We start from the raw sequence: 26190 nt of genomic DNA on the forward strand, positions 1-26190 counted from the left end.
CACTGATATGCGTTTAAATTGTTAAATAACAAACGAAACCGTCAACGCCATCTATACGACAGTAAGCCAAAGCTAGTAGCGCCCTCTGAACGAGAATCAAATTTTCTTGATTTTCGAGGAACGCTTTTTCCTTAGACTTTATCCATCTATTACGGAGTTATATCTATCTTTGATGGGACTGACGGAGATAGATGTGTATCTTGAAAAGCATAATATGACTCGTGCATCATTTCTGGCTGGGTATTTTAAGGATATTGTGGAAACCAGTGACAGCGAGACTACTCAAGCAGTAGTTCCTAGCACTAGTACTGTCCCTGTCCGTAAAACAAAGGACACAAGCTCTTCTCAGCTGTTGTTAAAGTTAGCCAAGAAGCATTGCTCTTACAACAGTATTGGCTTTCAAAACGAAGATGCTATTGATTAAGAAACATGGAAATATCTAGCAGCTGACGGTCCCACTGAACTTGATGATGTCGACCTGCTATCTTTTTGAAAAAAAAAAACAATCTCTTTTCCGTTGCTGTCAACTTTGGCTAGAGCGATGCTGTGTGTCCCTGCCACAAGCTCACCGAGAGAGCGGGTATTTTCTGTTGCGGGACTAGTGCTCACGGCAAAAAGATCACGCCTGATGCCCCAGCGTGTCAATAAAATTATATTTATCCACGATAATTATCGAGTGTGCAAAGAATGCTGCAGTGTGTGCAGACGCAGACGACTAAATAATTTAAAAACCTATAATTGATTCATGTATTCTTTTATTTTTACAACAATGATCAATCGTTAAGTCATCAACATCATTCGAATATTCTTTATCATAGTCAGATTGTCTAAACTGTTAGTATGGCTTGATTTCAGCCTAAAAGTTAGATTAGGGTAGAAATCAAAAACGAGCCGCCGGCTAGACGCCGCCGCCGCGAAAATTTTGCCGGCGCGCCGCCGCCGACTGTTTCGCACCCGGCTCGCATGTCTAGTAAGAAACCGATAAACTGCGGCTCTCGTCGCGCATGCGGATCTTTTGACGTTGGATTGCGGTCCTTCAGTACACCAAAAAAAACACTTAGAGGACTTAGACCAACCCAATCGATATTTATAGCACTGAGTACCTAGTAGCGTGTGCCTCAGCGCGTGTAGTTTGGCTGATAGCTGAGCGAGCCTTACTCACGTCGCGTACTTAGTTCGCTTAGGGTTTCCTGCAGGTTCGTCTATAGTCCGTGTGTACCTGTAGTAGCGTGTGCCTCAGCGCGTGTAGATTGTCCGACAGCTGAGCGAGCCGTGCTTCGACCGTTGTTCGGCGAATATGGCCGCGGTTCACAACAGCTATTTGTTCAGGCTCGTCTACAACTAATCCATGTGTACCTGTTGCAGCGTGTGCCTCAGCGCGTGTAGTTTGGCCGACAGCTGAGCGAGTGGGTTCGTAGTTCGGCCAGTGTCTCCGCGGTTCACCACAGCTATTTGTTAAGGCCCGTCTAAAACTAGTCCGTGTGTACCTGTAGTAGCGTGTGCCTCAGGGCATGTAGTTTGGCCGACAGCTGAGCGAGCCGTGCTGCGGCGGCGGCTCGCCTGGTCCGTAGTTCGGCCAGGGTGTCCGCGGTTCGCTTCAGCCACTCGGCCTGCAGGTTTGCCTCCTCGCCCTGGATACGTGCTCGACTCTTGATCTATAAAGAAATACGTCAACAGAATACAGAATATATTAAAATACTAGTGCTGATATTTTATGATTGGTGTCCAAGATTTTGTTAAATAGTTCGTTTATTGTCGTTCATGCGTCGTACGGTTTTAAATTGGCAATGGGTTAATGGGTTATTATTGTCATTAACTAAATATCGTTTTTTTTTTAATTTATCATTCCACCGTTTGGGGTGTTACACTTAAACTCATAAAATAAGGTTTTATTCGATATTGTATTAAGGAACTAGGAATTATAAACTGCAATGAGGATATAATAAGATAGAGCGGTACTGTCATAGTAAATTTTGTAACCACTGTAAATTCACTGCCATCTATCGACATACTTTAAAACTAAAAATGAATATTTATAAAAATACGTTAAAATGTATTTAAATATGGATAAACTATTATTTTATTTGCATTAATTATTTTTATATGATCTTGTCCCATGTTCTTTCACTGGTATGCGTTAAAATTATAAATAACAAACGAAACAGTCAACGCCCTCTATACAAGAGTAAGCCAAAACTAGTGGCGCCATCTGATCGAGAATCAAATTTTCGAGATTTTCGAGGCACGTTTTTTCCTTAGACTGTATCCATCTATTACGGAGTTATATCTATCTTTGTAAACTGTAATGGATGTCATATATTAAATAAAAAGTGACGAAGCCCTCCAGTGGTGAAGGCCGGATTCGAACCGGCGTCTTTAGCTATCGCGGCTAACGCCATGAACCCCTAGGCCACCTCGCCACGGCGGTACCCATCCCAATTTCTCGACTATATGCCATCTTAGTAAGACTAGGCGTATTTGACCAACTCTAAGGGCAAGCAGTGCGCGCTTGCACCTCCTATACGAATTCCTTACGGAATTACGACATAGCGAGAGAGACTGGTCTTAACCTGAACTCCCATAAATAAAGTATAAGAGTAATACCTAACGAGAGAATCACTAAAAAGTTGCTGTTTCAGGTGTTACGCCAATTGGCCTATACCTTCTGACCATCAGTCCCAAAATGCATAATTCAGCGAATTTTCGCAAGTAACTTCCAGTTTTATTTATGTCAAGTGATAATAGTTCTTATAGACTACTGAAACACTGAAGTAACACTTAGTATCACTTCCCATTTTATTGAAATTATTGTTTTTTTAATAAACCCCATTAAAAACATAAGTAACAAATGCAATATTGACACTTTTGTGTTACCACTTTGTCGCCATGATTGATTTATGTATCCATGCCAAATTGCAGCTTTCTAGCACTAACCAACACGGAGAAAAGCCGCGGACAGACAGACGAACATGGCGAAACTATAAGGGTTCCTAGTTGACTAACGGTCACTACGGAACCCTAAAATTACAATCACTATAATAACACACTCATGCATTATGAAACAGACGGTACAACCCCAAGTAAGTACGTGAAATCAGTGGTCGGCTTACATCAATCAAAGATAGATATAACTCCGTAAGAGATGGATACAGTCTAAGGAAAAAACGTGCCTCGAAAATCAAGAAAATTTGATTCTCGTTCAGAGGGCGCTACTAGCTTTGGCATACTGTCGTATAGATGGCGTTGGCGGTTTCGTTTGTTATTTAACAATTTTAACGCATATCAGTGAAAGAACATGGGTCAATATCATAAAAATAATTAATGCAAATAAAAAAAATCATTTATCCATATTTAAATACATTTTATCGTATTTTTATAAATCTTCATTTTTAGTTTTAAAGTGTGTCGACAGATGGCAGTGAATTTACTGGGGTTACAAAATTTACTATGACAGTACCGCTCTAGTATAAGTTACTCTATGCATCAATGTAACACCCGACACGTTTCGGGTGTATACACAACTTCAAACTTTATAAACTTTTTACAAAAAAAAAACTGACTTCAAAAAGGTTTGAATTAAATATTATTCGTTTTTAAGTATGTATATGCGTTTCCAACTGATATGTTTGAAGTCGGTGCCAAGCCAAATTTTGATGCATACCATGATTTTGGTGCGATTCGATAAGAATGTGGCTATACGTAGGTGCGTTGGATTGCCTTACACGACAGCAATGAACATACTTTCTGTAGGTAGATACCTAAAAACGCACTGTCGAACCACCTTGGCGCAGTCCGTACCATGTTTGTCGGTACTTTAGTATAAATCCAATGCGTTTGCCGTCGTGCTTTTTAAAGAGCAATTTTTACTAATTTTCGAACTGTCCATAGCACGCAAGTGTGGGATAGGGACTGAGTTATTTCCCGCCCCTTATCCAGAGGAATTGATTTCAAAATATAAAATAATTCAAGGACCATCTACAGGGCTTTCATTTTTTACCTTTGTGCCAAATTTCACCTAAATCGGTTCAGTTCAGCAGTGAAAAGGTGACAAATAGACAGACATAATTACTTTCACTATTATAATATTAGTACAGCTGTAATGTGATTTATGACATGAAGCTGATTATTTTTGACCGATATTGTTACTATTTGGCTTGGCACCGACTTCAAACATATCAGTTAGTAACGCATATACTTAAAAACGGATAATATTTTATTTTATCCATTTGAAGTCGGTTTACTTTTTTTTGTAAAAGTTTTTGTTTTTCCATTTTTGGTTTTAAGGCATTGTTAAAAGCTTATGATTGACGCGTGACGCATGATTCGCATGAATGAAAAACATAATCATGCTTAACACTAAGTTCGAAATTATTCCTGTCATTACACTAAATCCATCCTCGGCCCGGCACTGACCCAATCCCTCTACTCCCCGATCACTTAACGTCACAGAACATCAACCCTTGAACCCTGAACCACTAACACATATATTTTTATCTCTTTTTCGTTTCGGGTGTTACTTTGAGACCACAGTTTAGAATACTCTTCTAAAAACCAATTAATCCATGCTTACACGGTACACGGCGCGCTATCGACCAGTGAAGACGTGTCGTGCTCCGTGGAGACGGTCCTCGTAAATTGGACCGAAACATGTAGAGCTATTCGACTTAATAATACGTGAGTGACCCGGTTTAAAAAAAATTAATGAACCATGCTTTTTATTATTTTTAAAAACAAATACAATATCTAATATTACAATATCTTACCTCAAATAACCACGGGAAATTTGTAACAGTTGACAGTTACTTTCTTTTTATTTAGTCTTGCCAATATTGATGTATACAATGAGGGCTATCGTTTTTTTGCTCACCAGTTGGCGCCTCTGTTGATGGTGGTCCAAAAGACTAAAGAACAGCTGTCAGTCATTGAAGTGACAAGTGACATTTGACATTTCGAACTATGGAAAAGACCACCATCTACACTAGCGCCCCTAGCGGCGAATTCATACGCGTTAGCCCTCATTAGCTTCACGAGTATCTTTTAAACGTTGCGATCAAGTACATGAAAAACATGTAAAAAATGTTTTTTTTTCTGACATGAAGGTTAGGTATGTTTTCTATGGAAATAGGTTAGTGTTGACTTCGTAAACCAATTTTCTTTTTTGAGTTCTTGGTAACGTTTAATTATGGAATGACCCAAATATAGACCATAATTTGCCCACGTCACAAGCACACACTACAATATCGAAACCTGTATAATTTTCTACGTACAAATCCATTGAAAACATTGTATTTTAAAGTGATTATCTATCTTACCTCGGAAAAGCCGATGATGGGAACTGGTATATAGTTATCGGGATCGGGATTGTCAGCTTGTGCTTGCTTCCATAGTCTCATGTCCATTCCTGTAAAAAATAAGAATACACTTAGTAAGTAACCGCTAGCGATTTCATTCAATTCAAGCGTTGAGAAGAGAAGTGACACATATATGCATGTACAGTAAAAGTCGATCTAGTGTTGGTTAAGACTCGAGTCCTTTAAGTCCTCTTACTCTGCTTTAAGACTTGACTCAGTTTTCTCCCTTATAATTTAGCCAAAACTTCAAGAACCAGCTATCAAAACTGCTTGTTTAGTAGGTACGTTTACTGTTCAACAGAAAAATTACACGTTTAGGAACGAGACAAAGAGGCCTTGGCGAGAACTTGTATTATGACGTCAAACAAAATAATGTAATTTTGTTATCATTCCCAACTGCGACTCGCTCGCGCCAATACATGTACGAACAAGTACAGTCCGACAAGAAATTGTAGAAAATTATTAAGGGCGCCACTTCCTAACTGTCACACTGTCACAGTTTTGACGTAAAATGCTTAAACATGGCAACATGGCATTATAATGGCATTTTTTAGTTCCATTTTATTTAATTTCTACTATTTTATGTCGCGCTATACGAATAAAATGCACGCGTGAATAATAATAAAATGACATTGAATGAATTATGATATCAAAATGGCCAATATCAAGTTTTTATATAAGTTATTATGGCCAGAGATGTAGAAAATATAGTTGGTCAAACTAATCATGTCAGTAAATAAGAACAAAAAAACTCATCCTTTTTTTGGTGCTAGTACTAGTGTAAGACAAAGATAGTATGATTCTCTCTGTCTATGTTTGAAATGAGACAGTCCTTTGACAAACTATATTTAGTCCCTATGATCTATAACGAGTTGCAGTCGGATTTAAAGACTACAAGGATGACAAAACAAACATTTAAAAAGAAATTAAGTTATTTTCTTCATTACATTTTTATACTGTACGCTCAGATTATAAAGTTAACGCCTTACTTCATGTCATAAATAAAAAAGTAAGTATTTGTTTAAAAAAAACTTTATTAGCTATCAATAGTTGTAAAATATAACTGTCATACACGGCTGCGCATGCGGTAAATGGTTAAGTAGATAAGTAAGATAAGTTTAAGTACTACCTACCTACCTAGCTTACACAAACGTAAAGGAGCCTTGTCTGCCAACAAATCACTCTGTGGTTTGGCAGAAGAATATATGTATTTAGTTGTACGCAAGATCTGTGAATTAGTACAGTTCGATGCTAGTGCGGAAAGTATGTCATTACCCCAGTAGTACCGAGATATCTTGCCACGAGCCTTAGGCGAGTGGCAAGACTCGGGACGAGTGAAGAATGACATTTCCGCACGTGTATCGAACGACGTTTTTGCGTTGCGAAAAAATAAGAAAAACAACAAGTAAGGAATTCGAAACTTTTATATTATATATTCTGTGACATCATTGACATTATGAAGAGGTGTTTTTTTTAGCTTGTCTTCGACTAGAATGGATTTTGTTATTATTATTGAACCCACTTCAATTAAAGTTTTTTTTTTTCAAATGCATGTTGTATAAGACAGAAACAATTGTAAATATAAAACATTGTACTATTATTACCTAAATATAGTTATTTACGATTATTTGTGTATCGTATATTTATAAAAACAATATCCAATGTTGCCCTTGGAAACTTAAAACATTCTTGCAGTAAGAAAAAACGCCTCTTCTTTGACAGGCGTTCCGATCCATTCAGACAACTTATTAAGAAGGGTTTTTTAACATTAAAGAATAAACGTGTTATAATACTTATAATTATGAAGAGGTAAGTAATAAAATATGAAATATGTATATTTATCGTATTCTTACATTAACACTAGGTTTTTATGTTGATTACGACGTTTAAACTAATATTAACAGTCATCAATAAGTAGTCATGAATTGGAACAAGTATACATTTTAAAAAATTAGAAAAGTAAAAAGCACTAGTTCGCGAAAACCAACTTTCCGCACGCTAAACAGCCACGAAAAGTAGCACTTTTTGAGCAACTGTATTAAAAAGGTTTTTACAATGCATGTGCTCGAAAAGTGTGTTTCCTACGGAGCCATATCATGCGGAAAGTACTACTTTTCCGCACTAGTGCTGTTTGTTTTCATTTTTTTTACGGTGCTACTTTTTCGTGCTTTTTGTTTTCAATTTTTTTTAAAGTACATATTGTGCTACTTTCTCGCACTAGTGCGGAAAAGACCACTTTTCCGCACTAGTGCTTTTTGTATTCAATTTTTTAATAATTAAACTTATTTGCCATGATATGTTTTTTTACTTACTCGCACAATGCATAGTAAAACATTGTATGATACACGTGCGTATACACTTTCCGCACTTGTTGCATAAATAGCTATTTTTTAAGTAAGTTCGAATCGACCTCCCGCTCCGTCGCGGATATGTGATCGTTATCGTTGTTGATGCAACCCAGTGTCAGTATAGAGGCTCACCAGGTGGAGGAGTCTGCAAGTACTGCGCGAGCGCCTGAGGCGTGGGCCGAGTGACGGCGGTGATGTTGCTACAGCCGGCGCCGTTCAGCGCCGTGCGCGCCGCGCCCGCGTTCAGGAACGAGGCCAGCTCCGTCGCGGATATGTGAGCGTTGTTGGCGTTTTTGTCGACCACATATATCACCACCTGTAAATCGTTGTCGTATTTAAGATACGTTCACCACAGAAGTTTTTTATGTCAAACAAGTGTTATTTCTTTCGATTTTTATTTAAAACCAAAACCGGAACTACTGTCCAACATCCTGTATCATAGCATTTTATACAGTGCTAACAAGATGCTACATATAAAGCCATCGTGTCTTGGCAATTGTTTTGTAAATATTCTTGGTACCTTTCTTATCATCCAAATACGGATAAATCTTTAAAAAGACTAGGATTGCCAAGGAGTTTCAAGTGGTTTAAGTAACACGTACAAGCCGAGTTTTAAACCCAAGATCTCTGACTCGCTACGCTACCTACCTTTTTACACACTTTATTTAGCCTCACTCCGCGTATTTGAATTGTAATTTAGAAAACATCCATTTTTTTCTGATGACTGCAATAATACACTAACATGTAGCATGGAGCTGATCTGATGATGCAGCCGGCAGGTAGCCAATTTTCAATGGAGAAACTCAAATTTTTTGAGCAATAAAGTGTGTATATATTAAAATGTGTTTATTCACCTGACTTTTATTATCAGTCACTGCTCCCACTGAATCGATGGTAACTACCAAATTCGGCTTGTTACCAAACAAGTTGCTCAACGAAGTCTGGAGTACTTGCTTGTTGGTGCTGAAACATAAATACATCTTAGCATAGTACATCATAGCGTTGAAAGTAAGCTTGATTAGAGTACAACTGACAAGAGCACTTATCAACCATTTGCAGACACGGGGCCAGACAGCAGCCGGATAACTTCAAAAAGCGCATTGTGGTTGGGTTGGCATGAAGAATAGTGGACATCCACTGACCCGTTGGGTCGATATAGTAAGACGGCCTGCCAGGGAACTACGACCTACATACGTGTGCTAACTCGGGCCACGAATACAAAGTGATGTAGCAACCAAAAAGAATTAACCTTTTCGACGCCGTGTCAAACACAAAAGCTGTCACTCGGACGCCACGTCACCGAAGTGTCAAAACTGAAATTGAACTTTATGCATATGCACGTAGGTCTATGTTGCTCTGTGGTCCGTGACGGATTAATCCGTCTTTGGCGTTGGACCTACGGTGCGGATATATCCGTCATTGGCGTCCAAGAGGTTAAGAAGACATAGAGTGCTCACTCTATACATCAGTTTTGTTACGATACGATACGATACGATCATTTATTGATAAAAAATATTTTTACATGTCATTATGTCCAAAACCAACAACGACCAACAAAATCGACTATTATTTTCGTAGTCTACATCTAGCGTCAACTAGCGACAATACATGTCCCGGCAAACGGAAAGTAATGCTCAACGATTTTCAGCTAATATTATAACCGGATTAACCGGAACTCTATTTTCAACTCCTCCTTATAATATTAGTTATAAATTGTCAAGCAATACACTTTTCGTCAGTCGCGACACATATACGACAGTACTGATAGTACCGCTACTTGACGCTAGATGTAGATTACGAAAATAATAGTCTTTTTGGTAACAAAACCGATGTATGGCGTGAGCACTCTATGTCTTCTTAATTAGCCTCATGCATGAAGTTTATATTTAAACGAAAAAAATTTTATTTGGATGTTTGTTACCATTATATCATGTTACAAATGCATTTCCATTATTAAATTATCATTTAATTGCTTAAAATAAAAAGTGAAAAGTATAACAATTTCCCCGCGTAAAGCTAGTGAGCGTAACGTCACGCGTTCGACAGATTAGTTCACATAAGTGTCATTAGTAGCAAACGTAAGTTTTATTAATATGGGTGTAATCGAATTTGGTTGCAAATAGGTTTGTGTTAAGATGGCAGGTACTGACTTAATCTCCTGAACAGACTTGTTGAACATCATCACAACAAGGCCGTCCTTGTCCTCGTGGGTGCCGAGCCGAGAGTATCCGACCGCCTTGAAGCGGCACAGAGGATTCTGCTCGTTTAACTGTAGGCGCGGCGCGTTACGGCTGTAGTATGCATGACCTGAAACGAATCATTTGACTATAGTAAATTACTATAGGTAATTAGAAACCTATTTCTTATAATATAATGTGTAACAAAACAAACGTCATAAAGTTACTGGTACTGTACCTTACGGCATTTGTTATAATACATTAATGTATAAGTTTACGAGAAAGCCCTGAAAAACGGATGGCAAAGTAGGACATTGCTTAAAAATATTTTATGTAAAACAATTAAGTTTGACATATCTATAATAATTCAATGTTTTTAAGAATAATAATAACTGCATCAATAAATTGCTCTGATATTTAGATTAAGGTAATATTTAAAACTTGACAATTTAAAAGTGCTTGTTGCTAGGCCTATTTGAATAAAGATTATATTGACTTTGACTTTGACTTTGACTTTGACAATACTGTATGCGGTAAAAAAATAGTTGAGGAAAATATGTAAAGAAAGAAAACTTATTTTTTCAAACAAGGCAATAACTACATCTCTAGTAGGTACTCCCATCTCTAGTAGCAAAGATAGATATAACTCCGTAATAGATGGATACAGTCTAAGAAAAAAACGTGCCTCGAAAATCACAAAAATTTGATTCTCGATCAGAGGGCGCCACTAGCTTTGGCCTACTCTCGTATAGAGGGCGTCGACGGTTTCGTTTGTTATTTATAATTTTAACGTATATCAGTGAAAGAACATGGGTCAAAATCATATAAAAATAATTAATGCAAATAAAAAAATCATTTATCCATATTTAAATAAATTTTAACGTATTTTTATAAATCTTCATTTTTAGGTTTAAAGTATGTCGATAGATGGCAGTGAATTTACAGTGGTTACAAAATTTACTATGACAGTACCGCTCTATCTTATTATATCCTCTTTGCTAGTAGCAAAGATAGATATAACTCCGTAATAGATGTTTACAGTGTAAGGAAAAAACGTGCCTCGAAAATCAAGAAAATTTGATTCTCGTCCAGAGGGCGCCACTAGTCTTGGCCCACTGTCGTATAGATGGCGTTGACTGTTTCGTTTGTTATTTAACAATTTTAACGCATATCAGTGAAAGAACATGGGTCAAAATCATAAAAATAATTAATGCATATAAGAAAATCATTTATCTATATTTAAATACATTTTATCGTATTTTTATAAATCTTAATTTTTAGTTTTAAAGTGTGTCGACAATGGCAGTGAATTTACTGGGGTTACAAAATTTACTATGACAGTACCGCTCTAGTATAAGTTACTCTATGCTAGTAGGTACTAAAGTAGGTACTCCCATCTTAAAGGTGTTGCGGGTGTTCATGGGCGACGGTAATCGGTTACCATCAGGCGATTCGTTTGCTCGTTGGCCTCCTAAATCATAAAAAAAACAACAACAAAGAACTTCAGCTCATTATTTCTGTTGTGGTTGGATTAACGAGAAACTTACCATTGCCCCATTGTGCCTGCAAAAGGTTCCATTTGGCGAGCACTTGGTCCCTCTCGTCTCCAAACACTGAACAATTGAACACTGCAGCCACAAGTGCCTCATGAGCCGACCCTGGACCTTGCTGCTGTTGCTGGGGCTGCTACAACAATACACAATATACAGGGTACTGCAAGATTAGAAAGGATGAGCATGAAGGGAAAGTATTTTAGATAATCAATATTCTGCTGTACTATGACTAAGGTGTCCTGTCATATTCAAACTAATTTCTGTGGCCCTAGTGAAAAAGGGTACAAGTCTCGCGCAACTTATGTGTAAAAGGGCATAAGGCCAGGATTACACTTGTAAGTTTTACTTACGTAAGTAGGGACAAAGATGTTTAAAATAATATTATATCGGGTGGAACAGAATGAGGGAATTGTTTAGGCTACGTACTTTATTTTCCACTTATTAATCACGTTAATATTTCTAACCGTTTTTGACTTCAAGCAACACGGAAGGGATTTGTACTATTTCTTCTCTGCCGAATCATAGGCACAAGGGCACAACTGTGCCTATGGTGGTGCGTGTTGTGACTCGAGTGCAAAAATCTGTATGTTTCAACCCTAGCAAGTAGATCCGATGAATGACATGACATGTGTCAATTTAAAATGTAAATAACTTTGTAGGGTTGTCAGCATTGATATAAATATATTTTATTTTAATAATTTTGTTTTACTTTCTCACGAAACAGTCTCTAGAAATGTTCCACCCTGTATTTTCCATCATTAAATTTACTTAATTTACTCAAAGTTGTGAACTCTGCAAGTGTTAATCAATTTAAAAATAGACTAGACAAACTATGCTAACTGTGCTAAGTGAACTATGATTTAGACGTACCAGCATCAGCTGCCTGTCTAAAATGAAATAATAATAATAATAAGCCCGCAGGGCAGCTTGTGGCGAGCTGTTGGGGAGTAACGACCCCACGTACCCGAGTGCTCCCGAGAGTCGGTCAGGGTCTCCGTCTCCGGCGTGTCTTCGTCGGTCGGAGTGGACCCCAAGGGGACCCGCAGGACTCTCAGCTCTGGCTTGCCTTCATTGGCTGCCCAGAGAGGAGTCGCTAGAGCTATATGCTCCAGGGGTGGAAGTGAAAGATGCATAAGACGCGAGTTGGCACAGTGGCTGGTAACAGCCACTGGGTAGAAAGCGGCGCACACCTCTCGACACCCCTGAGCCGCTCACACCGGTGTTGCTCCTGGTCGTCTTCACGACGGCAGTTTCAGGGGCCCATCTAGTCAGCGGCGAGTCACCGCCTGCCTCGATAACGTGTACAACATTGTTATGGCAGGTGTCCGGACCTCTCAGCAATAGCCCAATCTTTTGACCAGCCAAACTTCAACACCATAACCGGCACTCTTTTCCACTGTGTTTATAATAGCCTCTACGCCTGTTGGAACCGATTTACGGGTATCTATTTGTACCCGTGAATGGGTTCTAGCAGGTGTATTACATAACAGCAAACTTCTCCAAAGGGCCTCTACGTGTTGGATCTGTATCCCCACGCACGCCTATCAAATGACCGGGATGTATATACCCGTGAGTTTATATGAGATACAAATAATAATAATATTTAATAATTAGGAGTGCCTTACCTTGTACCTTGCTTCAACAATCATTTCAGACTAGTCAAGTAATATCATTACATCCCTAATAAGGTAGTTAGTAATAGCCTTTATTTCATGCTTCTTTTTTACAATTACATAAAATGTCATATTGGTTTATTATTTGCATGTCGCTTGTGCGGAAAAGGCCTCCCCCAGTTTTTCCCATTCCTTCCTATCCTGTGCTGTTCTCCACTAGTATCTGTCGAAGTTCACTAACTCGTCTCTCCATCTTTTATTTGGTCTTTTTTGCTTTCTCGCTATTTCTATTTAGACCAGCGGTGGAAAAAAAATGGGTTTTTATAATATTAAAGTTTTTTCTTTTTCGATATGTCATTGTTAGCATGATAAATAAGACTTTCGTAAAAAGTTAGAAATTTTTAGGGTGAGCGTTCGGATATATTGAAATATTTTAATTTTTGCTAATAACTTTGTAAATATAGAATTAAAGTTACAAAAAACTTTAACATATTCAATACCACTTTAATTTATTTACAATATTCGGTTTTTAGAAATCTGGAACATGTGCTTTCTGGTGAACTTAAAAACATGAATTATTTTGTAAATAAAGAATTAGAGTAGCTGATATTGCAAAATTAAGACATTATGGATCAGCTTATTATACTTGTAAAAAATTAGAAATGTAGACAATGTGCTTCTCTAGATATTGATTTCTGGTTAAGCAGTATAGCCAATATTGTATTAAAGTTTGTAGAGTTAATATTAAACGGTCATGACAATGATCTTAGTTCCCACACAAAAGATTAGAAATAAAAAATCTGTGCGTCACTAAATAATGATACGTATGCATTCCGTGCTTATATTTACGTTCCATTTCAAACGCGCGGCATGCTTGCGCGCGCCGCGCTGTTCGCCGCCGAGGCAGCGATCAAACGGTATTGATATATAGATCAACGGTATATAGAACAACGGGCTAGCGGGTAACCTAACCTAATTTTTACAGGTTAAAACTAAGTATCTAAATAGTCATAAAAGTAATAAATCAGAACATTTGGTCGTGTCGTGTCTTTAACCTTGCCAGGCGATCTAAAAAGTATGGCACTTACTTGCACGCAAAATTAAGTTTGTTTACTATACAAATTGCATGCATTATAAAGTTATCTTTGCACGCAAAATTTAGTTTCTCTACTATACAAAGTGTATGCATTGCAGTTATTTTTGCACGCAAAATTATGTTTGTCTACTAAACAAAGTGTATGCATTACAAAGTTATTTTTGTAGTACAGTAAATTAAAGACCACTAGGTAGGATGTACAGTCAGCAATACTATATCGTTTAGCACCTTTGCATACAAACTTCTATACAGGGACCACCCCTGTGAGGCAATATGTAATTTTTACAGGTTGAAGTTAAGTATCTAAATAGTCACAAAAAAATAAGCCTGAACATTTGGTCGGGTCTTTGACCTTGCCAGAAGATCTAAAAAGTAACGTATGGCACTTACTCGTACGCAAGTTTGTCTACTATAGTAATTGTATGCATTACAAAGTTATTTTTGTAGTACAGTAAATTAAAGACCACTAGGTAGGATGTACAGTCAGCAATACTATTCGCTTAGCACCGTTGCATACAAACTTCTATACAGGGGTGGTATCTTTTCTCTGCAGCTGACTGTACAATGTGATTGTAACTATGAGGATGGTGTATGAGGATATTTCTATTAAGTTGTTAGATTTTAAAAAAATTATATTGATTATATCTACTTATATAAAAATTTGAATTTTGGTTATGGAATTTTATATTATATAACATACAAAAAAACACAACAATAAACAAAACAGTCGCAGCGCAAAAATAATAAAATTTTCGTTCCCCTTTAAATAACGCTTTTAATATTTAAAAAACACAATAAATAAATATCATAGGACATTCTTACACAGATTGACTGAGTCCCACAGTAAGCTCAAGAAGGCTTGTGTTATGGGTACTCGGACAACGATATACAATATAATATACAAATACATAGAAAACACCCATGACTCAGGAACAAATATCTGTGTTCATCACACAAATAAATGCCCTTACCGGGATTCGAACCCAGGACCATCGGCTTCACAGGAAGGGTCACCCACTAGGCCAGACCGGTCGTACAATGAAACACAAAAAGAAAAAGAAATAATGTTTACACGGCTGTACCTCCTAAACCGCGCGTCGTAGCACAAAAACAATCATCAAATTTTCGTTACACTAAGAAACCCTCATATATATTTAAAAAAAAAAACCGAAAAATCCTTATAAGGCTCTCCTGAACCGTGCGTCGTAGCGCAAAATAATAACATTTTCGTCCGCCTGCAGTGGACCCTTAATAAACATAAAAAAAAAGAAAAAAAAACAGAAAAAAATATTTACAGGGCTGTATCTCCTAAACCGTTCGTTATAGCGCAAAAATAATCATTCGTTCCCCTATCAGAAGCCCCTAAGTAACATACAAAAAACACAATGAAAACATAAAAGAAAAAACAAAGAAAACAATCTTTTTATAGGGCTGTATCTCCTAAACCGTGCGTCGGAGCGCAAAAAAAGTAAAATGTTCGTTCCCCTCTAAGAAACCCTTTTTTAATATGAAAAAAAAAACAAAAAAAAAAACGAAAAAAATATTTACACGGCTGTAACTCCTAAACCGTGCGTCGTAGCGCAAAATTAATCAAAATTTCATTCCACTTTAAGAAACCCTTAATTTATATTTCAAAAAAAATCTTTATAAGGCTGTGTCTCCTAAACCGTGCATCGTAGCGCAAAATATCGCCTTATCATGTAGCCATCTTACCTTATTTTTACTCAAATATCATTATTTGCACTGCACTGCACTGCAGAAATACCATTATTTGCATATGCAAATAATCGTATTTCGCAGTGCATCATTTTCTTATCAAAATCCTTTTTTTGCTCTTTAAGCATAGAATCATGGTTAGCAATAAGAATTTTACCTGATTTTGCTGCCCAAATGCTGAGGCCAGTCCTGTGCCAAATCCACCAAAACCACTAGTTGCAGGCTTTTGTCCAAAAGTTGAACCAAATGTTGATCCAGTGCTTGTTCCTCCAAAGGAGTTTGTAGTCAAAGTATTTGTGCCAAATGCTGGGGCTGAGCTTCCAAAAGCTGGAACTCCTGTCCCGAAGGTTGCAGCCGTACTGCCAAAGGTAGGAGCAGTACTACCAAACGCTGGTCCTGTACTGCCAAACGTTGGTGCTGCAATGCCAAAAGTTGGTGCTGTACTGCCAAATGTTGGTGCTGTACTGCCAAATGTTGGTGCAGTACTACCAAAAGTTGAAGCACCACCACCAAAGGCCAAACTTCCTGTGCCACCAATTGATGTTGCAGTTGTATTCCCAAAAGAACTAAATCCTGAAAATAGAATTTATAATTTATTTTCATTAAGAATAAACTGACATGGCTCACATAGTTGTACACATGTATAGTTGTGAATTACTATAAGTGACTCCCTAATGTCAGCCACCACATAACCTATGAGAAATTAGTGGTCAAAATTAGGTAGGATTTAGGGTGTTACCTCACCAATCAATCAATGGCATCTATCAATCAACATTGACTGTTTTATTCTACCATTGATCGATGCCATCGATCGATTGGTGTGGTAACACTCTTAAGCATGTGCCAGACAGCAGACAACCACAGTTTTAAAAGCGGCTAAACGATTTTAAACCACTGCTTCTGCCATTGGTTGGGAGAGCACGCCTATCTACCAAGGGCGTTCAAAGTTCATGCAGAATTTGGTTTCAACCACTTGCTACATGGCTTAAAACCACTGTTTTTCTACCAAGGTCATGCGGCAGAAACTGTGGTCTGCCGTCTGGTACATGCTCTAGGGGCATGCTATGCTTGCATATATTTTTCTATAACACATACCTGTTGTGGGTTTTGTGGTAGTAGTGCCAAAGGTGGAGCCCCCAAACATTGAAGCCCCAGTGGATGCAGCTGAAGCCGCTAAAGTTCCAAATGGTGTACCTAGGAATCATTGCATTTTTATGAGCTTCACCTTACAAATTTATTCACAATACTGCTACAAAACTAAGCCAGTTTATATTATGAATGATTGAATTTATTGTGTGTTAACATGTCATTATTCCTACTTAGGATGAACACGATTTATTTCTGACCTTACATCATTCCACTCATGCCTGAGGAATGAAGTTTTTTTTATAATTTACATGCATACATGCAGTACCTAAAAGATTATCAAGAAAAATTATTAAATAAACGGCATAATGTTACGAGTTTTCAGATTGGTATTAAGAATAGTAAGGAAGTATTTAATGCAGTGAATCCTTGTATATTAATGTTTGACTAATTATTTTACCGCTATTGATATCGAGATAGCTTTAGAGCGTTGATGAATAGTAGAATACTCACGTTTGGCGGCGGTGCCGAATACCACAGGTGGAGGAACGTTAGGAGAAAAGTTAAACGACATAGTAAACCGGATAATTAAAATACTTTGTGTTAGTATTGAAACAGGCCCACATCAACCCAATATTACTTACTCATTTTCCAGCTATATTTCTGCTTATTATCGTTATTATGTCCAATTCAATTCATCGGCAAAGGCTAAACTCAACCAACGGCCAAAAAGCATATAATCACTACAACAACGCCGTGAGCGTGATGGTTTTTATTTAACTCTCTTGCTTGTCAGCTTGTCAGACTGTCAGTTGTCACAAGTGTGTCAATGAGGGCTAACGCGTATGAATTCGCCGCTAGGGGCGCTAGTGTAGATGGTGGTATTCGCAAAGTTCGAAATGTCAAATGTCACTTGTCACTTCAATGACTCACAGCTGTTTTTTAGTCTTTTGGACCACCATCAACAGAGGCGCCAACTTAAAAAAAAATTGTTAATGATATTATTTTCAAAATTGCTTTTTTGGGTCTGATATGAGGATATCACGTATCATTTGTGGTATATTGTACAAAAAAAATATCAGCCATATTGTATCTGGAGGAGCCCAACTTGGTATGTTTCAAAAATTCTTTTTGTTTTAATTTAAAAAAAATGGCCGAAATGTAATGATGTGATATTTTTTTAATCGCCTCAAAAAGCCCTTTCGTATGATACCACACACGATAGGTTTTGGATTTTTTTTTACAAAAAAATATTTTTTTACCACTTTTCACGCCGAGGTAAGTATAGTGCTTTTCTCAAACATGCAATGAAATAATAATACAAACATGATGATGATGATGATGATTGTTTCATGTCGTAATATGATAGGTTATTCAGTGCGTGGAGTATCGACGAGGAACAAAAATTTGATTATTTTTGCGCTACGACACACGGTTTAGGAGATACAGATAAAAAGAAAAATATATTTTGTAGCCTGTAGTATAATCTACAGATATTGTAGTTCATACTCCGTCAAGCAATTTCCGTCAGTAGAAAAGAGCGGCAAATTTAAAAAATGAAGGCGCGAAGGGTTATAGTCCAATATAAGGGCCCTCCACACTCGTTCGCGGCTTCGCGCCGAAAATAATATCATTAACAAATTTTTTTTATGTTGGCGCCTCTGTTGATGGTGGTCCAAAAGACTAAAAAACAGCTGTGAGTCATTGAAGTGACAAGTGACATTTCGAACTTTGCGAAGACCACCATCTAAACTAGCGCCCCTAGCGGCGAACTCATACGCGTTAGCCCTCATTGACACACTTGTGACAACTGACAAAGATAGATATGCAACTGACAAGCAAGAGAGTTGAATAATAAAAAATAAAAACCATCACGCTCACGGCGTTGTAGTGATCAAAGAGCATATATATAATCACTGCGTTCTAGTAGTGATTATATGCTTTTTGGCCGTTGGTTGAGTTTAGCCTTTGCCGATGAATTGAATAATAATAATAATATATATTTATTGCATTTGCAATTGGACATAATAACGATAATAAGCAGAAATATAGCTGGACAATGAGTAAGTAATATTGGGCCGTTTATTTAATAATTTTTCTTGATAATCTTTTAGGTACTGCATGTAAATTATAAAAAAAAAACTTCATTCCTCAGGCATGAGTGGAATGATGTAAGGTCAGAAATAAATCGTGTTCATCCTAAGTAGGAATAATGACATGTTAACACACAATAAATTCAATCATTCATAATATAAACTGGCTTAGTTTTGTAGCAGTATTGTGAATAAATTTGTAAGGTGAAGCTCATAAAAATGCAATGATTCCTAGGTACACCATTTGGAACTTTAGCGGCTTCAGCTGCATCCACTGGGGCCTCAATGTTTGGGGGCTCCACCTTTGGCACTACTACCACAAAACCCACAACAGGTATGTGTTATAGAAAAATATATGCAAGCATAGCAAGCCCCTAGAGCATGTACCAGACGGCAGACCACAGTTTCTGCCGCATGACCTTGGTAGAAAAACAGTGGTTTTAAGCCATGTAGCAAGTGGTTGAAACCAAATTCTGCATGAACTTTGAACGCCCTTGGTAGATAGGCGTGCTCTGCCAACCAATCAAACATTTATTCAGCAAATAGGCCACAGGGGCACTTTTACATGTCAATTTTTACAAACAATAAAATTAACCCAAAATTACAAAAAGCAATTACATAAATATAAATGTCAAATTACACAAGAAAAAAAAAATAACTATACAAATAACAGAAGTACTAAAATTGTTTAGAGATGTAAAAGTCTCTAGGTGTCAGAGATAAAATGTATACAATAATAAAAAAGATCATCAAATTATCCAGAGATGTAAAGGGTCTCCGAGACTTGAATTGTTTTATAATTAATAAAAAGACAAAATATTATATCAGACAAACAGACAAGAACCGAATGAAGTGCCTCACGTTAATGCCACTCTAAAGTAAAGTTACATAGGTAAAATGAAGGCCGTGTAAACTTAAACAGACCGGTCTCCACAAACAGCACCCGTTCACGAGTATAACGCGTATCTCAGCCATCGTCTCCCTCAACCTTCATTCGGGAAAGTGGCGACCCGATCAACGACGCCACCGTGAGCAAAGACTTTTAAGCGAGCATGACATGTTCAAGTTGCCGGGCTGTATTAATATATATAAAGTACATTAATAAGTAAATTAATTAGTGAGATACAACATTTGTGCTTGTATGTTACATTAAAGACGGCATAGCGCCACATAATCACAACATAATTCGAAGAAGTATGCCTACCTATAAACAACTAAATTACAAATTTAAATTGACATAGAGATGTAAAGGTTCTCTGTCAGAAAGGTTCTCTGTCAGAATCATTAAAAATAAAGGTATTATTACATATAAAATAAATTTAAAACAAAATAAAGTGTCCAAAACTAAAATTAACTAAAACAATACAATCAAGCGAGAGCATTATGGTCTCTGGAGTCAGTTCTACTGGACACTAGTATGGTTATTTCACAGCAAAAAAAAAGACTAAAACAGAAACAAATATTGCTTAAATTTGTATCATACTATCAAGATCAAGCTACTGTCTTAAAGGGATCCTTATTGTCTTTAAAATCTTTTACAGTATAGTACGCCTTACTTGACAAACAGCGCTTAACATGTGACTTAAATTTGTTATGTGGCAAATTTACTATGTCTGCGGGCACTTTGTTATAAAAACGTGTACAGTTCCCGACAAAAGACGTACTAACCTTACGGAGGCGGTGGGCGGACACAGCAAGTTTATGTTTGTTTCTAGTGTTATAGTTATGGATATCACTGTTAAGCTTGAATTCGTGGATGTTTTTCCGAACATACATAGTATTCTCAAGTATGTATTGAGATGCAACGGTAAGAATGTTAACCTCCTTGAATCTCTCTCTTAAGGATACTCGAGCGCCCAGTCCATAGATGGAACGTACAGCTTGTTGGCAATGGCAGAAGCAGTGGTTTAAAATCGTCTAGCCGCTTTTAAAACTGTGGTTGTCTGCACATGCTTAAGAGTGTTACCACACCAATCGATCGATGGCATCGATCAATGGTAGAATAAAACAGTCAATGTTGATTGATAGATGCCATTGATTGATTGGTGAGGTAACACCCTAAATCCTACCTAATTTTGACCACTAATTTCTCATAGGTTATGTGGTGGCTGACATTAGGGAGTCACTTATAGTAATTCACAATTATACATGTGTACAACTATGTGAGCCATGTCAGTTTATTCTTAATGAAAATAAATTATAAATTCTATTTTCAGGATTTAGTTCTTTTGGGAATACAACTGCAACATCAATTGGTGGCACAGGAAGTTTGGCCTTTGGTGGTGGTGCTTCAACTTTTGGTAGTACTGCACCAACATTTGGCAGTACAGCACCAACTTTTGGCAGTGCAGCACCAACATTTGGCAGTACAGGACTAGCGTTTGGTAGTACTGCTCCTACCTTTGGCAGTACGGCTGCAACCTTCAGGACAGGGTTCCAGCTTTTGGAAGCTCAGCCCCAGCATTTGGCACAAATACTTTGACTACAAACTCCTTTGGAGGAACAAGCACTGGATCAACATTTGGTTCAACTTTTGGACAAAAGCCTGCAACTAGTGGTTTTGCTGGATTTGGCACAGGACTGGCCTCAGCATTTGGGCAGCAAAATCAGGTAAAATTCTTATTGCTAACCATGATTCTATGCTTAAAGAGCAAAAAAAGGATTTTGACAAGAAAATGATGCACTGCGAAATACGATTATTTGCATATGCAAATAATGGTATTTCTGCAGTGCAGTGCAGTGCAAATAATGATATTTGATTAAAAATAAGGTAAGACGGCTACATGATAAGGCGATATTTTGAAAGATATAAAACATGATATTAGCTATTTGTAACTACCTTTATGCAAAAAGGCGTAAAGCAAGGAGACCCTATCTCTCCGACACTGTTCAATGCATGCCTGGAGGCCATATTTAGAGTACTGGAATGGGAAAACAAGGGAATAAATATTAATGGGAAGTACATAAATAACCTAAGGTTTGCGGATGACGCCATAATCGTTGCCGAAAAACCAAAAATACTAGAAGAAATGATTTCAGAATTCGACACAGCATGCAAGGAAGCAGGTCTAGCAATGAACATGAAAAAATGCAAAATCATTACTACATGGAGATAAAATACCAATAAAGCACGGAAGAAACAATATGGAATATGTTGAAGACTTCACATACCTGGGACAACTAGTTTCCTTCAAAAACAGACTCGACAAGGAAGTAGACTACAGGATTAGTAGAGCGTGGCGAAAATATTGGTCTCTAAAATGAATTCTGAAGAATGATATGTCAATGGTCATAAAGAAAAAGGTATTTGATACTGCTGTCCTACCTACCTTAACTTACGGTGCCCAAACCTGGAGCCCCATTGAGAAACATATTTATAAACTGTAAATCTGTCAAAGAGCTATGGAACATTCATACTCCGTCAATAGAAAAGAGCGGCAAATTTAAAAAATGTAGGCGCGAAGGGTTATAGTCCCATATAAGGGCCCTCCACACTCGTGCGCAAATCGCGGCGCAAAGCCGCGAACGCGAGTGGTGTCGATTTCGCTTATTAACGAACTAGACTCCACACGCGTTCGCGGCTTCGCGCCTCGTAGTCTGGAGCTGGCTATAGAAAAATAATATAAAGAATAGCCGTTCAAACAACTTTGTAGAAAAAGACGCGAAATTCAAATTTTCTATGGGCTTCGTGTCTAAATTTTTTAAATATGCCGCATTTTTCTACTGACGGAAATGGCTTGACAGACTAAACATTTTGTCACATATTATAAGCCCGTGAACCTCAGCCGTGAACAATACATTATTGGGCAGATAAGTTTGAATTAGGTGGCAACATTTTTCGTGGGGGCTTGCTTATTGGTCAATCACGTGTCAAGCGCATCAATGTTGCCAGTATAGCCTAAAAATTATAATACACTTAATGACTTAGGTACATATACTCTGTCAAGCAATTTCCGTCTGGAAAGAGCGGCAAATTTAAAAAATGTAGTCGCGAAGGGTGAGCATCCCATAGAACATTTGAATTTCGCGCCTTTCTACTGACAAACTTGTTGGATCGGCTATATAATTTTAATATTAAGTTTATGTAAATTATGTTTATGGGACAAATAACCAGCAATCTTATTTATATAAATAGGTACTTGTCTCATTACACAACTTTTTGCATCATAGTTGACACAGCTGATTGAACCAGACCATGATGTCATGCTCTTCACGCATCATGGGAATACACATGCCTGTAAAATGCAACAGTAGCGTGCATGTAAACGGCATGTGGAAGTAACTGGCACACAGTGAATTAATACATGCGCAAGTGCATGCAATTTGCGTCTTTGCATGCACTGCATGCCTGTATTTCTAAGACGTTTCAACATGACTGTAGTCTGTGCGAAAACAGAAGAAGAGTCGTGAAATATATGGGGCCCAATACAAAGAGTATAGTAAGTATACAATACATTCCACGACTTCTCTTTCCGTACAGACTAGCAGCTAGGCCAGCTAGAGTGCTACGTAGCAGTTTCACACTGAGCTTGCAATGGAAAACATTCGTAAAAATAGGTTTTTCCACCATACTTAAGTTCAACAAAATGGACAAAAAAAACGGAGCTAGTGCATGTTTTGGGAAATGCGACAAGATATTAGGATAACAAACACAAAACTGACCAAAAAAAATGTGCACCATGGCATGCCTGTAGCTGTCGTGTGTTCACTCTTGCCGGTTCTGCTGTTCTGCAGCCCCCTCATGACCTCTCCCTCATATTGCATGCCAATTAGTGGATACACATGACAATAGGTGGTAAGCTTGTGGCAAGTGCAAGGAGTTGTTATGCAAGTAAAAGCCAGCTAAAGGCATGTGTATTCCCGGCTTTATAAGTAAAATGGCAAAATTTTTACAAGTATCATATTTTAATTTAATATGTTATAATTCAATTTCATCCATCAAAAACAATAAAACTACACCTGACCAATCATATCAGTTTACATCTTTCATTAGTTTTTCATGAATACAAAAGAACCACAATATTAACCATAACTAGATACCTATTACCAGTGTTGGCCGAACGTTCTCTCTCTCTCTCTCTCTCTCTCTTTAGCCTTTTTCTACCCTTTGGGTGTAGGCCTCCTTCATTTTGCGCCATTCGTCGCGGTTCTGTGCGACTTGGAGCCACTGTTTCCCCACAGTCTTCTTAATGTCGTCGTCCCAGCGCATCTGGGGTCTACTTTGAGGACGCTCTTCCCCCCATGGTCGCCACTCGAGTAGTCGTTTGCTCCACGAATCGGTCTTCCGTGCTATATGACCAGCCCATTCCCACTTCAAATTGGCTACGCGTTTTATAACATCATTAACTTTGCTCTGTTGTCTCAGCCATTCATTTGTTTTACGGTCTCTCAATGTGATCCCCACCAATTTTCTCTCTAACGCCTGCTGGGCAACGCTCAATTTACGTAGTATGTCTTTGGTGAAAACCCAGGTTTCAGCTCCATAAGTGAGAACAGGCAGGATACATTGGTCAAATATGCGTGCTTTTTGTTCGGCCTTAAGGTTCATTTTGAAGGCAAACTCGAGATTGGAATAGGCTGCCCAGGCTAGTCGTACGCGTCTGTTGATCTCATTGGTTTGGTTCTTTTTTCCAGTCACTATCTCTTGTCCCAAATACACGTATTTATCGACAGTTTCGATGGCGGTATGGTTAACTGTGATATTCGCCTTGACATCTGTGTTGGTCATAACTTTTGTCTTGTCTAGATTCATTTCCAGCCCACACCGTATGGAAGCATCGCTGAGTTCTTGGATCATGCTTTGAAGTTCAGCGGGGTCACTTGCCAGCAAGACAATATCATCAGCGAACCGCAAATTATTCAAGCGACTACCCCATATATTCAATCCACGCTTTTCCCAACTTTACAAATTGAACCGTAACGTATGGTTACAGTTCACGGTTCAATTTGTACTGGTTAATGGTTAATTGCATTAACGTTTCGGCCAACACTGCCTATTACATTATTATTATGTATTAATATTACAAACATTTCACGAAAGGGGCCTTTCTTGCCGGAAAGAATCAACATTGAAAATTATTTTCATGGTGGTAACTCGTCACAGAATATTCTATATTGCAAAATAAAAATAAATGCTTGCTTATATCCTTGTATCACTCAAGTTTTATGATAGAACCACATCCAACAGCAAATAAGAGTGAGAAATAAAATGTATGCAGTCAACAAATCGGAGTATAGTCTTCGCCTCCCAGGGAATCCGTTATTTTTTTCCTCCAGGAGGCTGTAGTGGCTGGCCACGTTCTTTTCCACGAAGTTTTATTCCAATTGCTCTTTCAATCTTCCCAAGTACCAAGTTATTAGGAATACCGCGACCGGCTTCGTAGTCATTTACTATTTGCGGCTTCTCACAGATCTTTGTGGCCAAATCTTTCTGACTCATGCCCTTTGCTTGCCGTCCTTGCATGATAAGTTTTCCAAGATCCAGTGGTATCTTCTCGTGTTTTAATTCTTCAGTTTCTCTATCAAGTTTCGCCGTGTTTTTTGTGGTTCCATGCTGTTTATTAGTACCTGCTCCATATTTTTGTTGGGTGTCGACTGGTAAACCTTGACGGCGTGCGGCATTTACTGCTTGCTCAGTTTTTAAAGCTGATGCTTTCGGCGGTTTCTTGCGAAGAATAGTGACCGTATCCCATTCCGACATGTTTACGCACTTATAATTAATAAGAAAGTAAGCTAATTTGAAACTGTCTTTACTAAGATTTCGCTTTCTGCTTTGCTCGCGTCCTGTGACCGAAAAAAATAACTCACAGTACAGTACAGACAGAGTAAAAGACACAATGCACCATAGACTAGACTACAAATGTATTTGTGGTATTTTCTATAAAAAGGGACCTTATTGTCGATGGCGCTTACGCCATTATAAACGATGCTCCGATATAAATACAATGCCGCGCGACGCTGTGCGGCGTAAGCGCCTTCGACAATAAGGTCCCTTTTCATAGAAAATGCCCCATTTTACCTCAATCACCTGTCAAATATTTTTTGGCCTCACCACCTAGGAGGATATAACCAAACGGAGTAGCCATTAACAGGCATTCCCCTCTGTCGAAATTAGTCGGCCAATGGTCATACACAATGTATGGACTGACGTTTATCTG

General features: G+C 38.0%; 2 protein-coding genes and 1 non-coding gene across 5 annotated transcripts in view; all 3 read right to left on the reverse strand.

The window, feature by feature from the left end:
* Positions 1 to 17742, reverse strand: part of LOC134753950 (probable nucleoporin Nup54) — a 42836-nt gene extending 25094 nt beyond the window's left edge. The window contains exons 1-9 of one of the 3 annotated variants that reach the window (XM_063689979.1): positions 17454 to 17587; positions 16950 to 17048; positions 16012 to 16427; positions 11424 to 11562; positions 9850 to 10006; positions 8554 to 8662; positions 7832 to 8015; positions 5313 to 5401; positions 1488 to 1655 (exon numbers count right to left, since the gene is read on the reverse strand). In XM_063689979.1, the coding sequence (XP_063546049.1) occupies positions 1488 to 1655; positions 5313 to 5401; positions 7832 to 8015; positions 8554 to 8662; positions 9850 to 10006; positions 11424 to 11562; positions 16012 to 16427; positions 16950 to 17048; positions 17454 to 17514 (1422 nt within the window). In that variant the 5' untranslated portion in view covers positions 17515 to 17587. Of the gene's footprint in view, positions 1 to 1487; positions 1656 to 5312; positions 5402 to 7831; positions 8016 to 8553; positions 8663 to 9849; positions 10007 to 11423; positions 11563 to 16011; positions 16428 to 16949; positions 17049 to 17453 lie in introns of all 3 variants that reach the window. The other 2 variants (XM_063689980.1, XM_063689982.1) reach the window with 2 other exon arrangements.
* Positions 2348 to 2420, reverse strand: Trnas-cga (transfer RNA serine (anticodon CGA)). Its single transcript has one exon. It is a non-coding gene; the product is annotated as a tRNA-Ser (tRNA).
* A 6251-nt stretch (positions 17743 to 23993) lies between the features above and the next one.
* Positions 23994 to 25836, reverse strand: LOC134753982 (endothelial differentiation-related factor 1 homolog). Its single transcript, XM_063690025.1, has one exon. The coding sequence runs from the start codon at positions 25731 to 25733 to the stop codon at positions 25293 to 25295; it is 441 nt and encodes a 146-aa protein (XP_063546095.1). The 5' UTR covers positions 25734 to 25836; the 3' UTR covers positions 23994 to 25292.
* Between the last annotated feature and the right edge of the window lie 354 nt (positions 25837 to 26190).

The sequence above is a fragment of the Cydia strobilella genome, chromosome Z (assembly GCF_947568885.1).
Source record: "Cydia strobilella chromosome Z, ilCydStro3.1, whole genome shotgun sequence".
NCBI classification, from domain to species: domain Eukaryota; kingdom Metazoa; phylum Arthropoda; class Insecta; order Lepidoptera; family Tortricidae; genus Cydia; species Cydia strobilella.

Bases quoted from the DNA above. Each gene is read 5' to 3' on its own strand.
- LOC134753982 (XM_063690025.1), bottom strand. From the start codon at position 25,733: ATGTCGGAATGGGATACGGTCACTATTCTTCGCAAGAAACCGCCGAAA.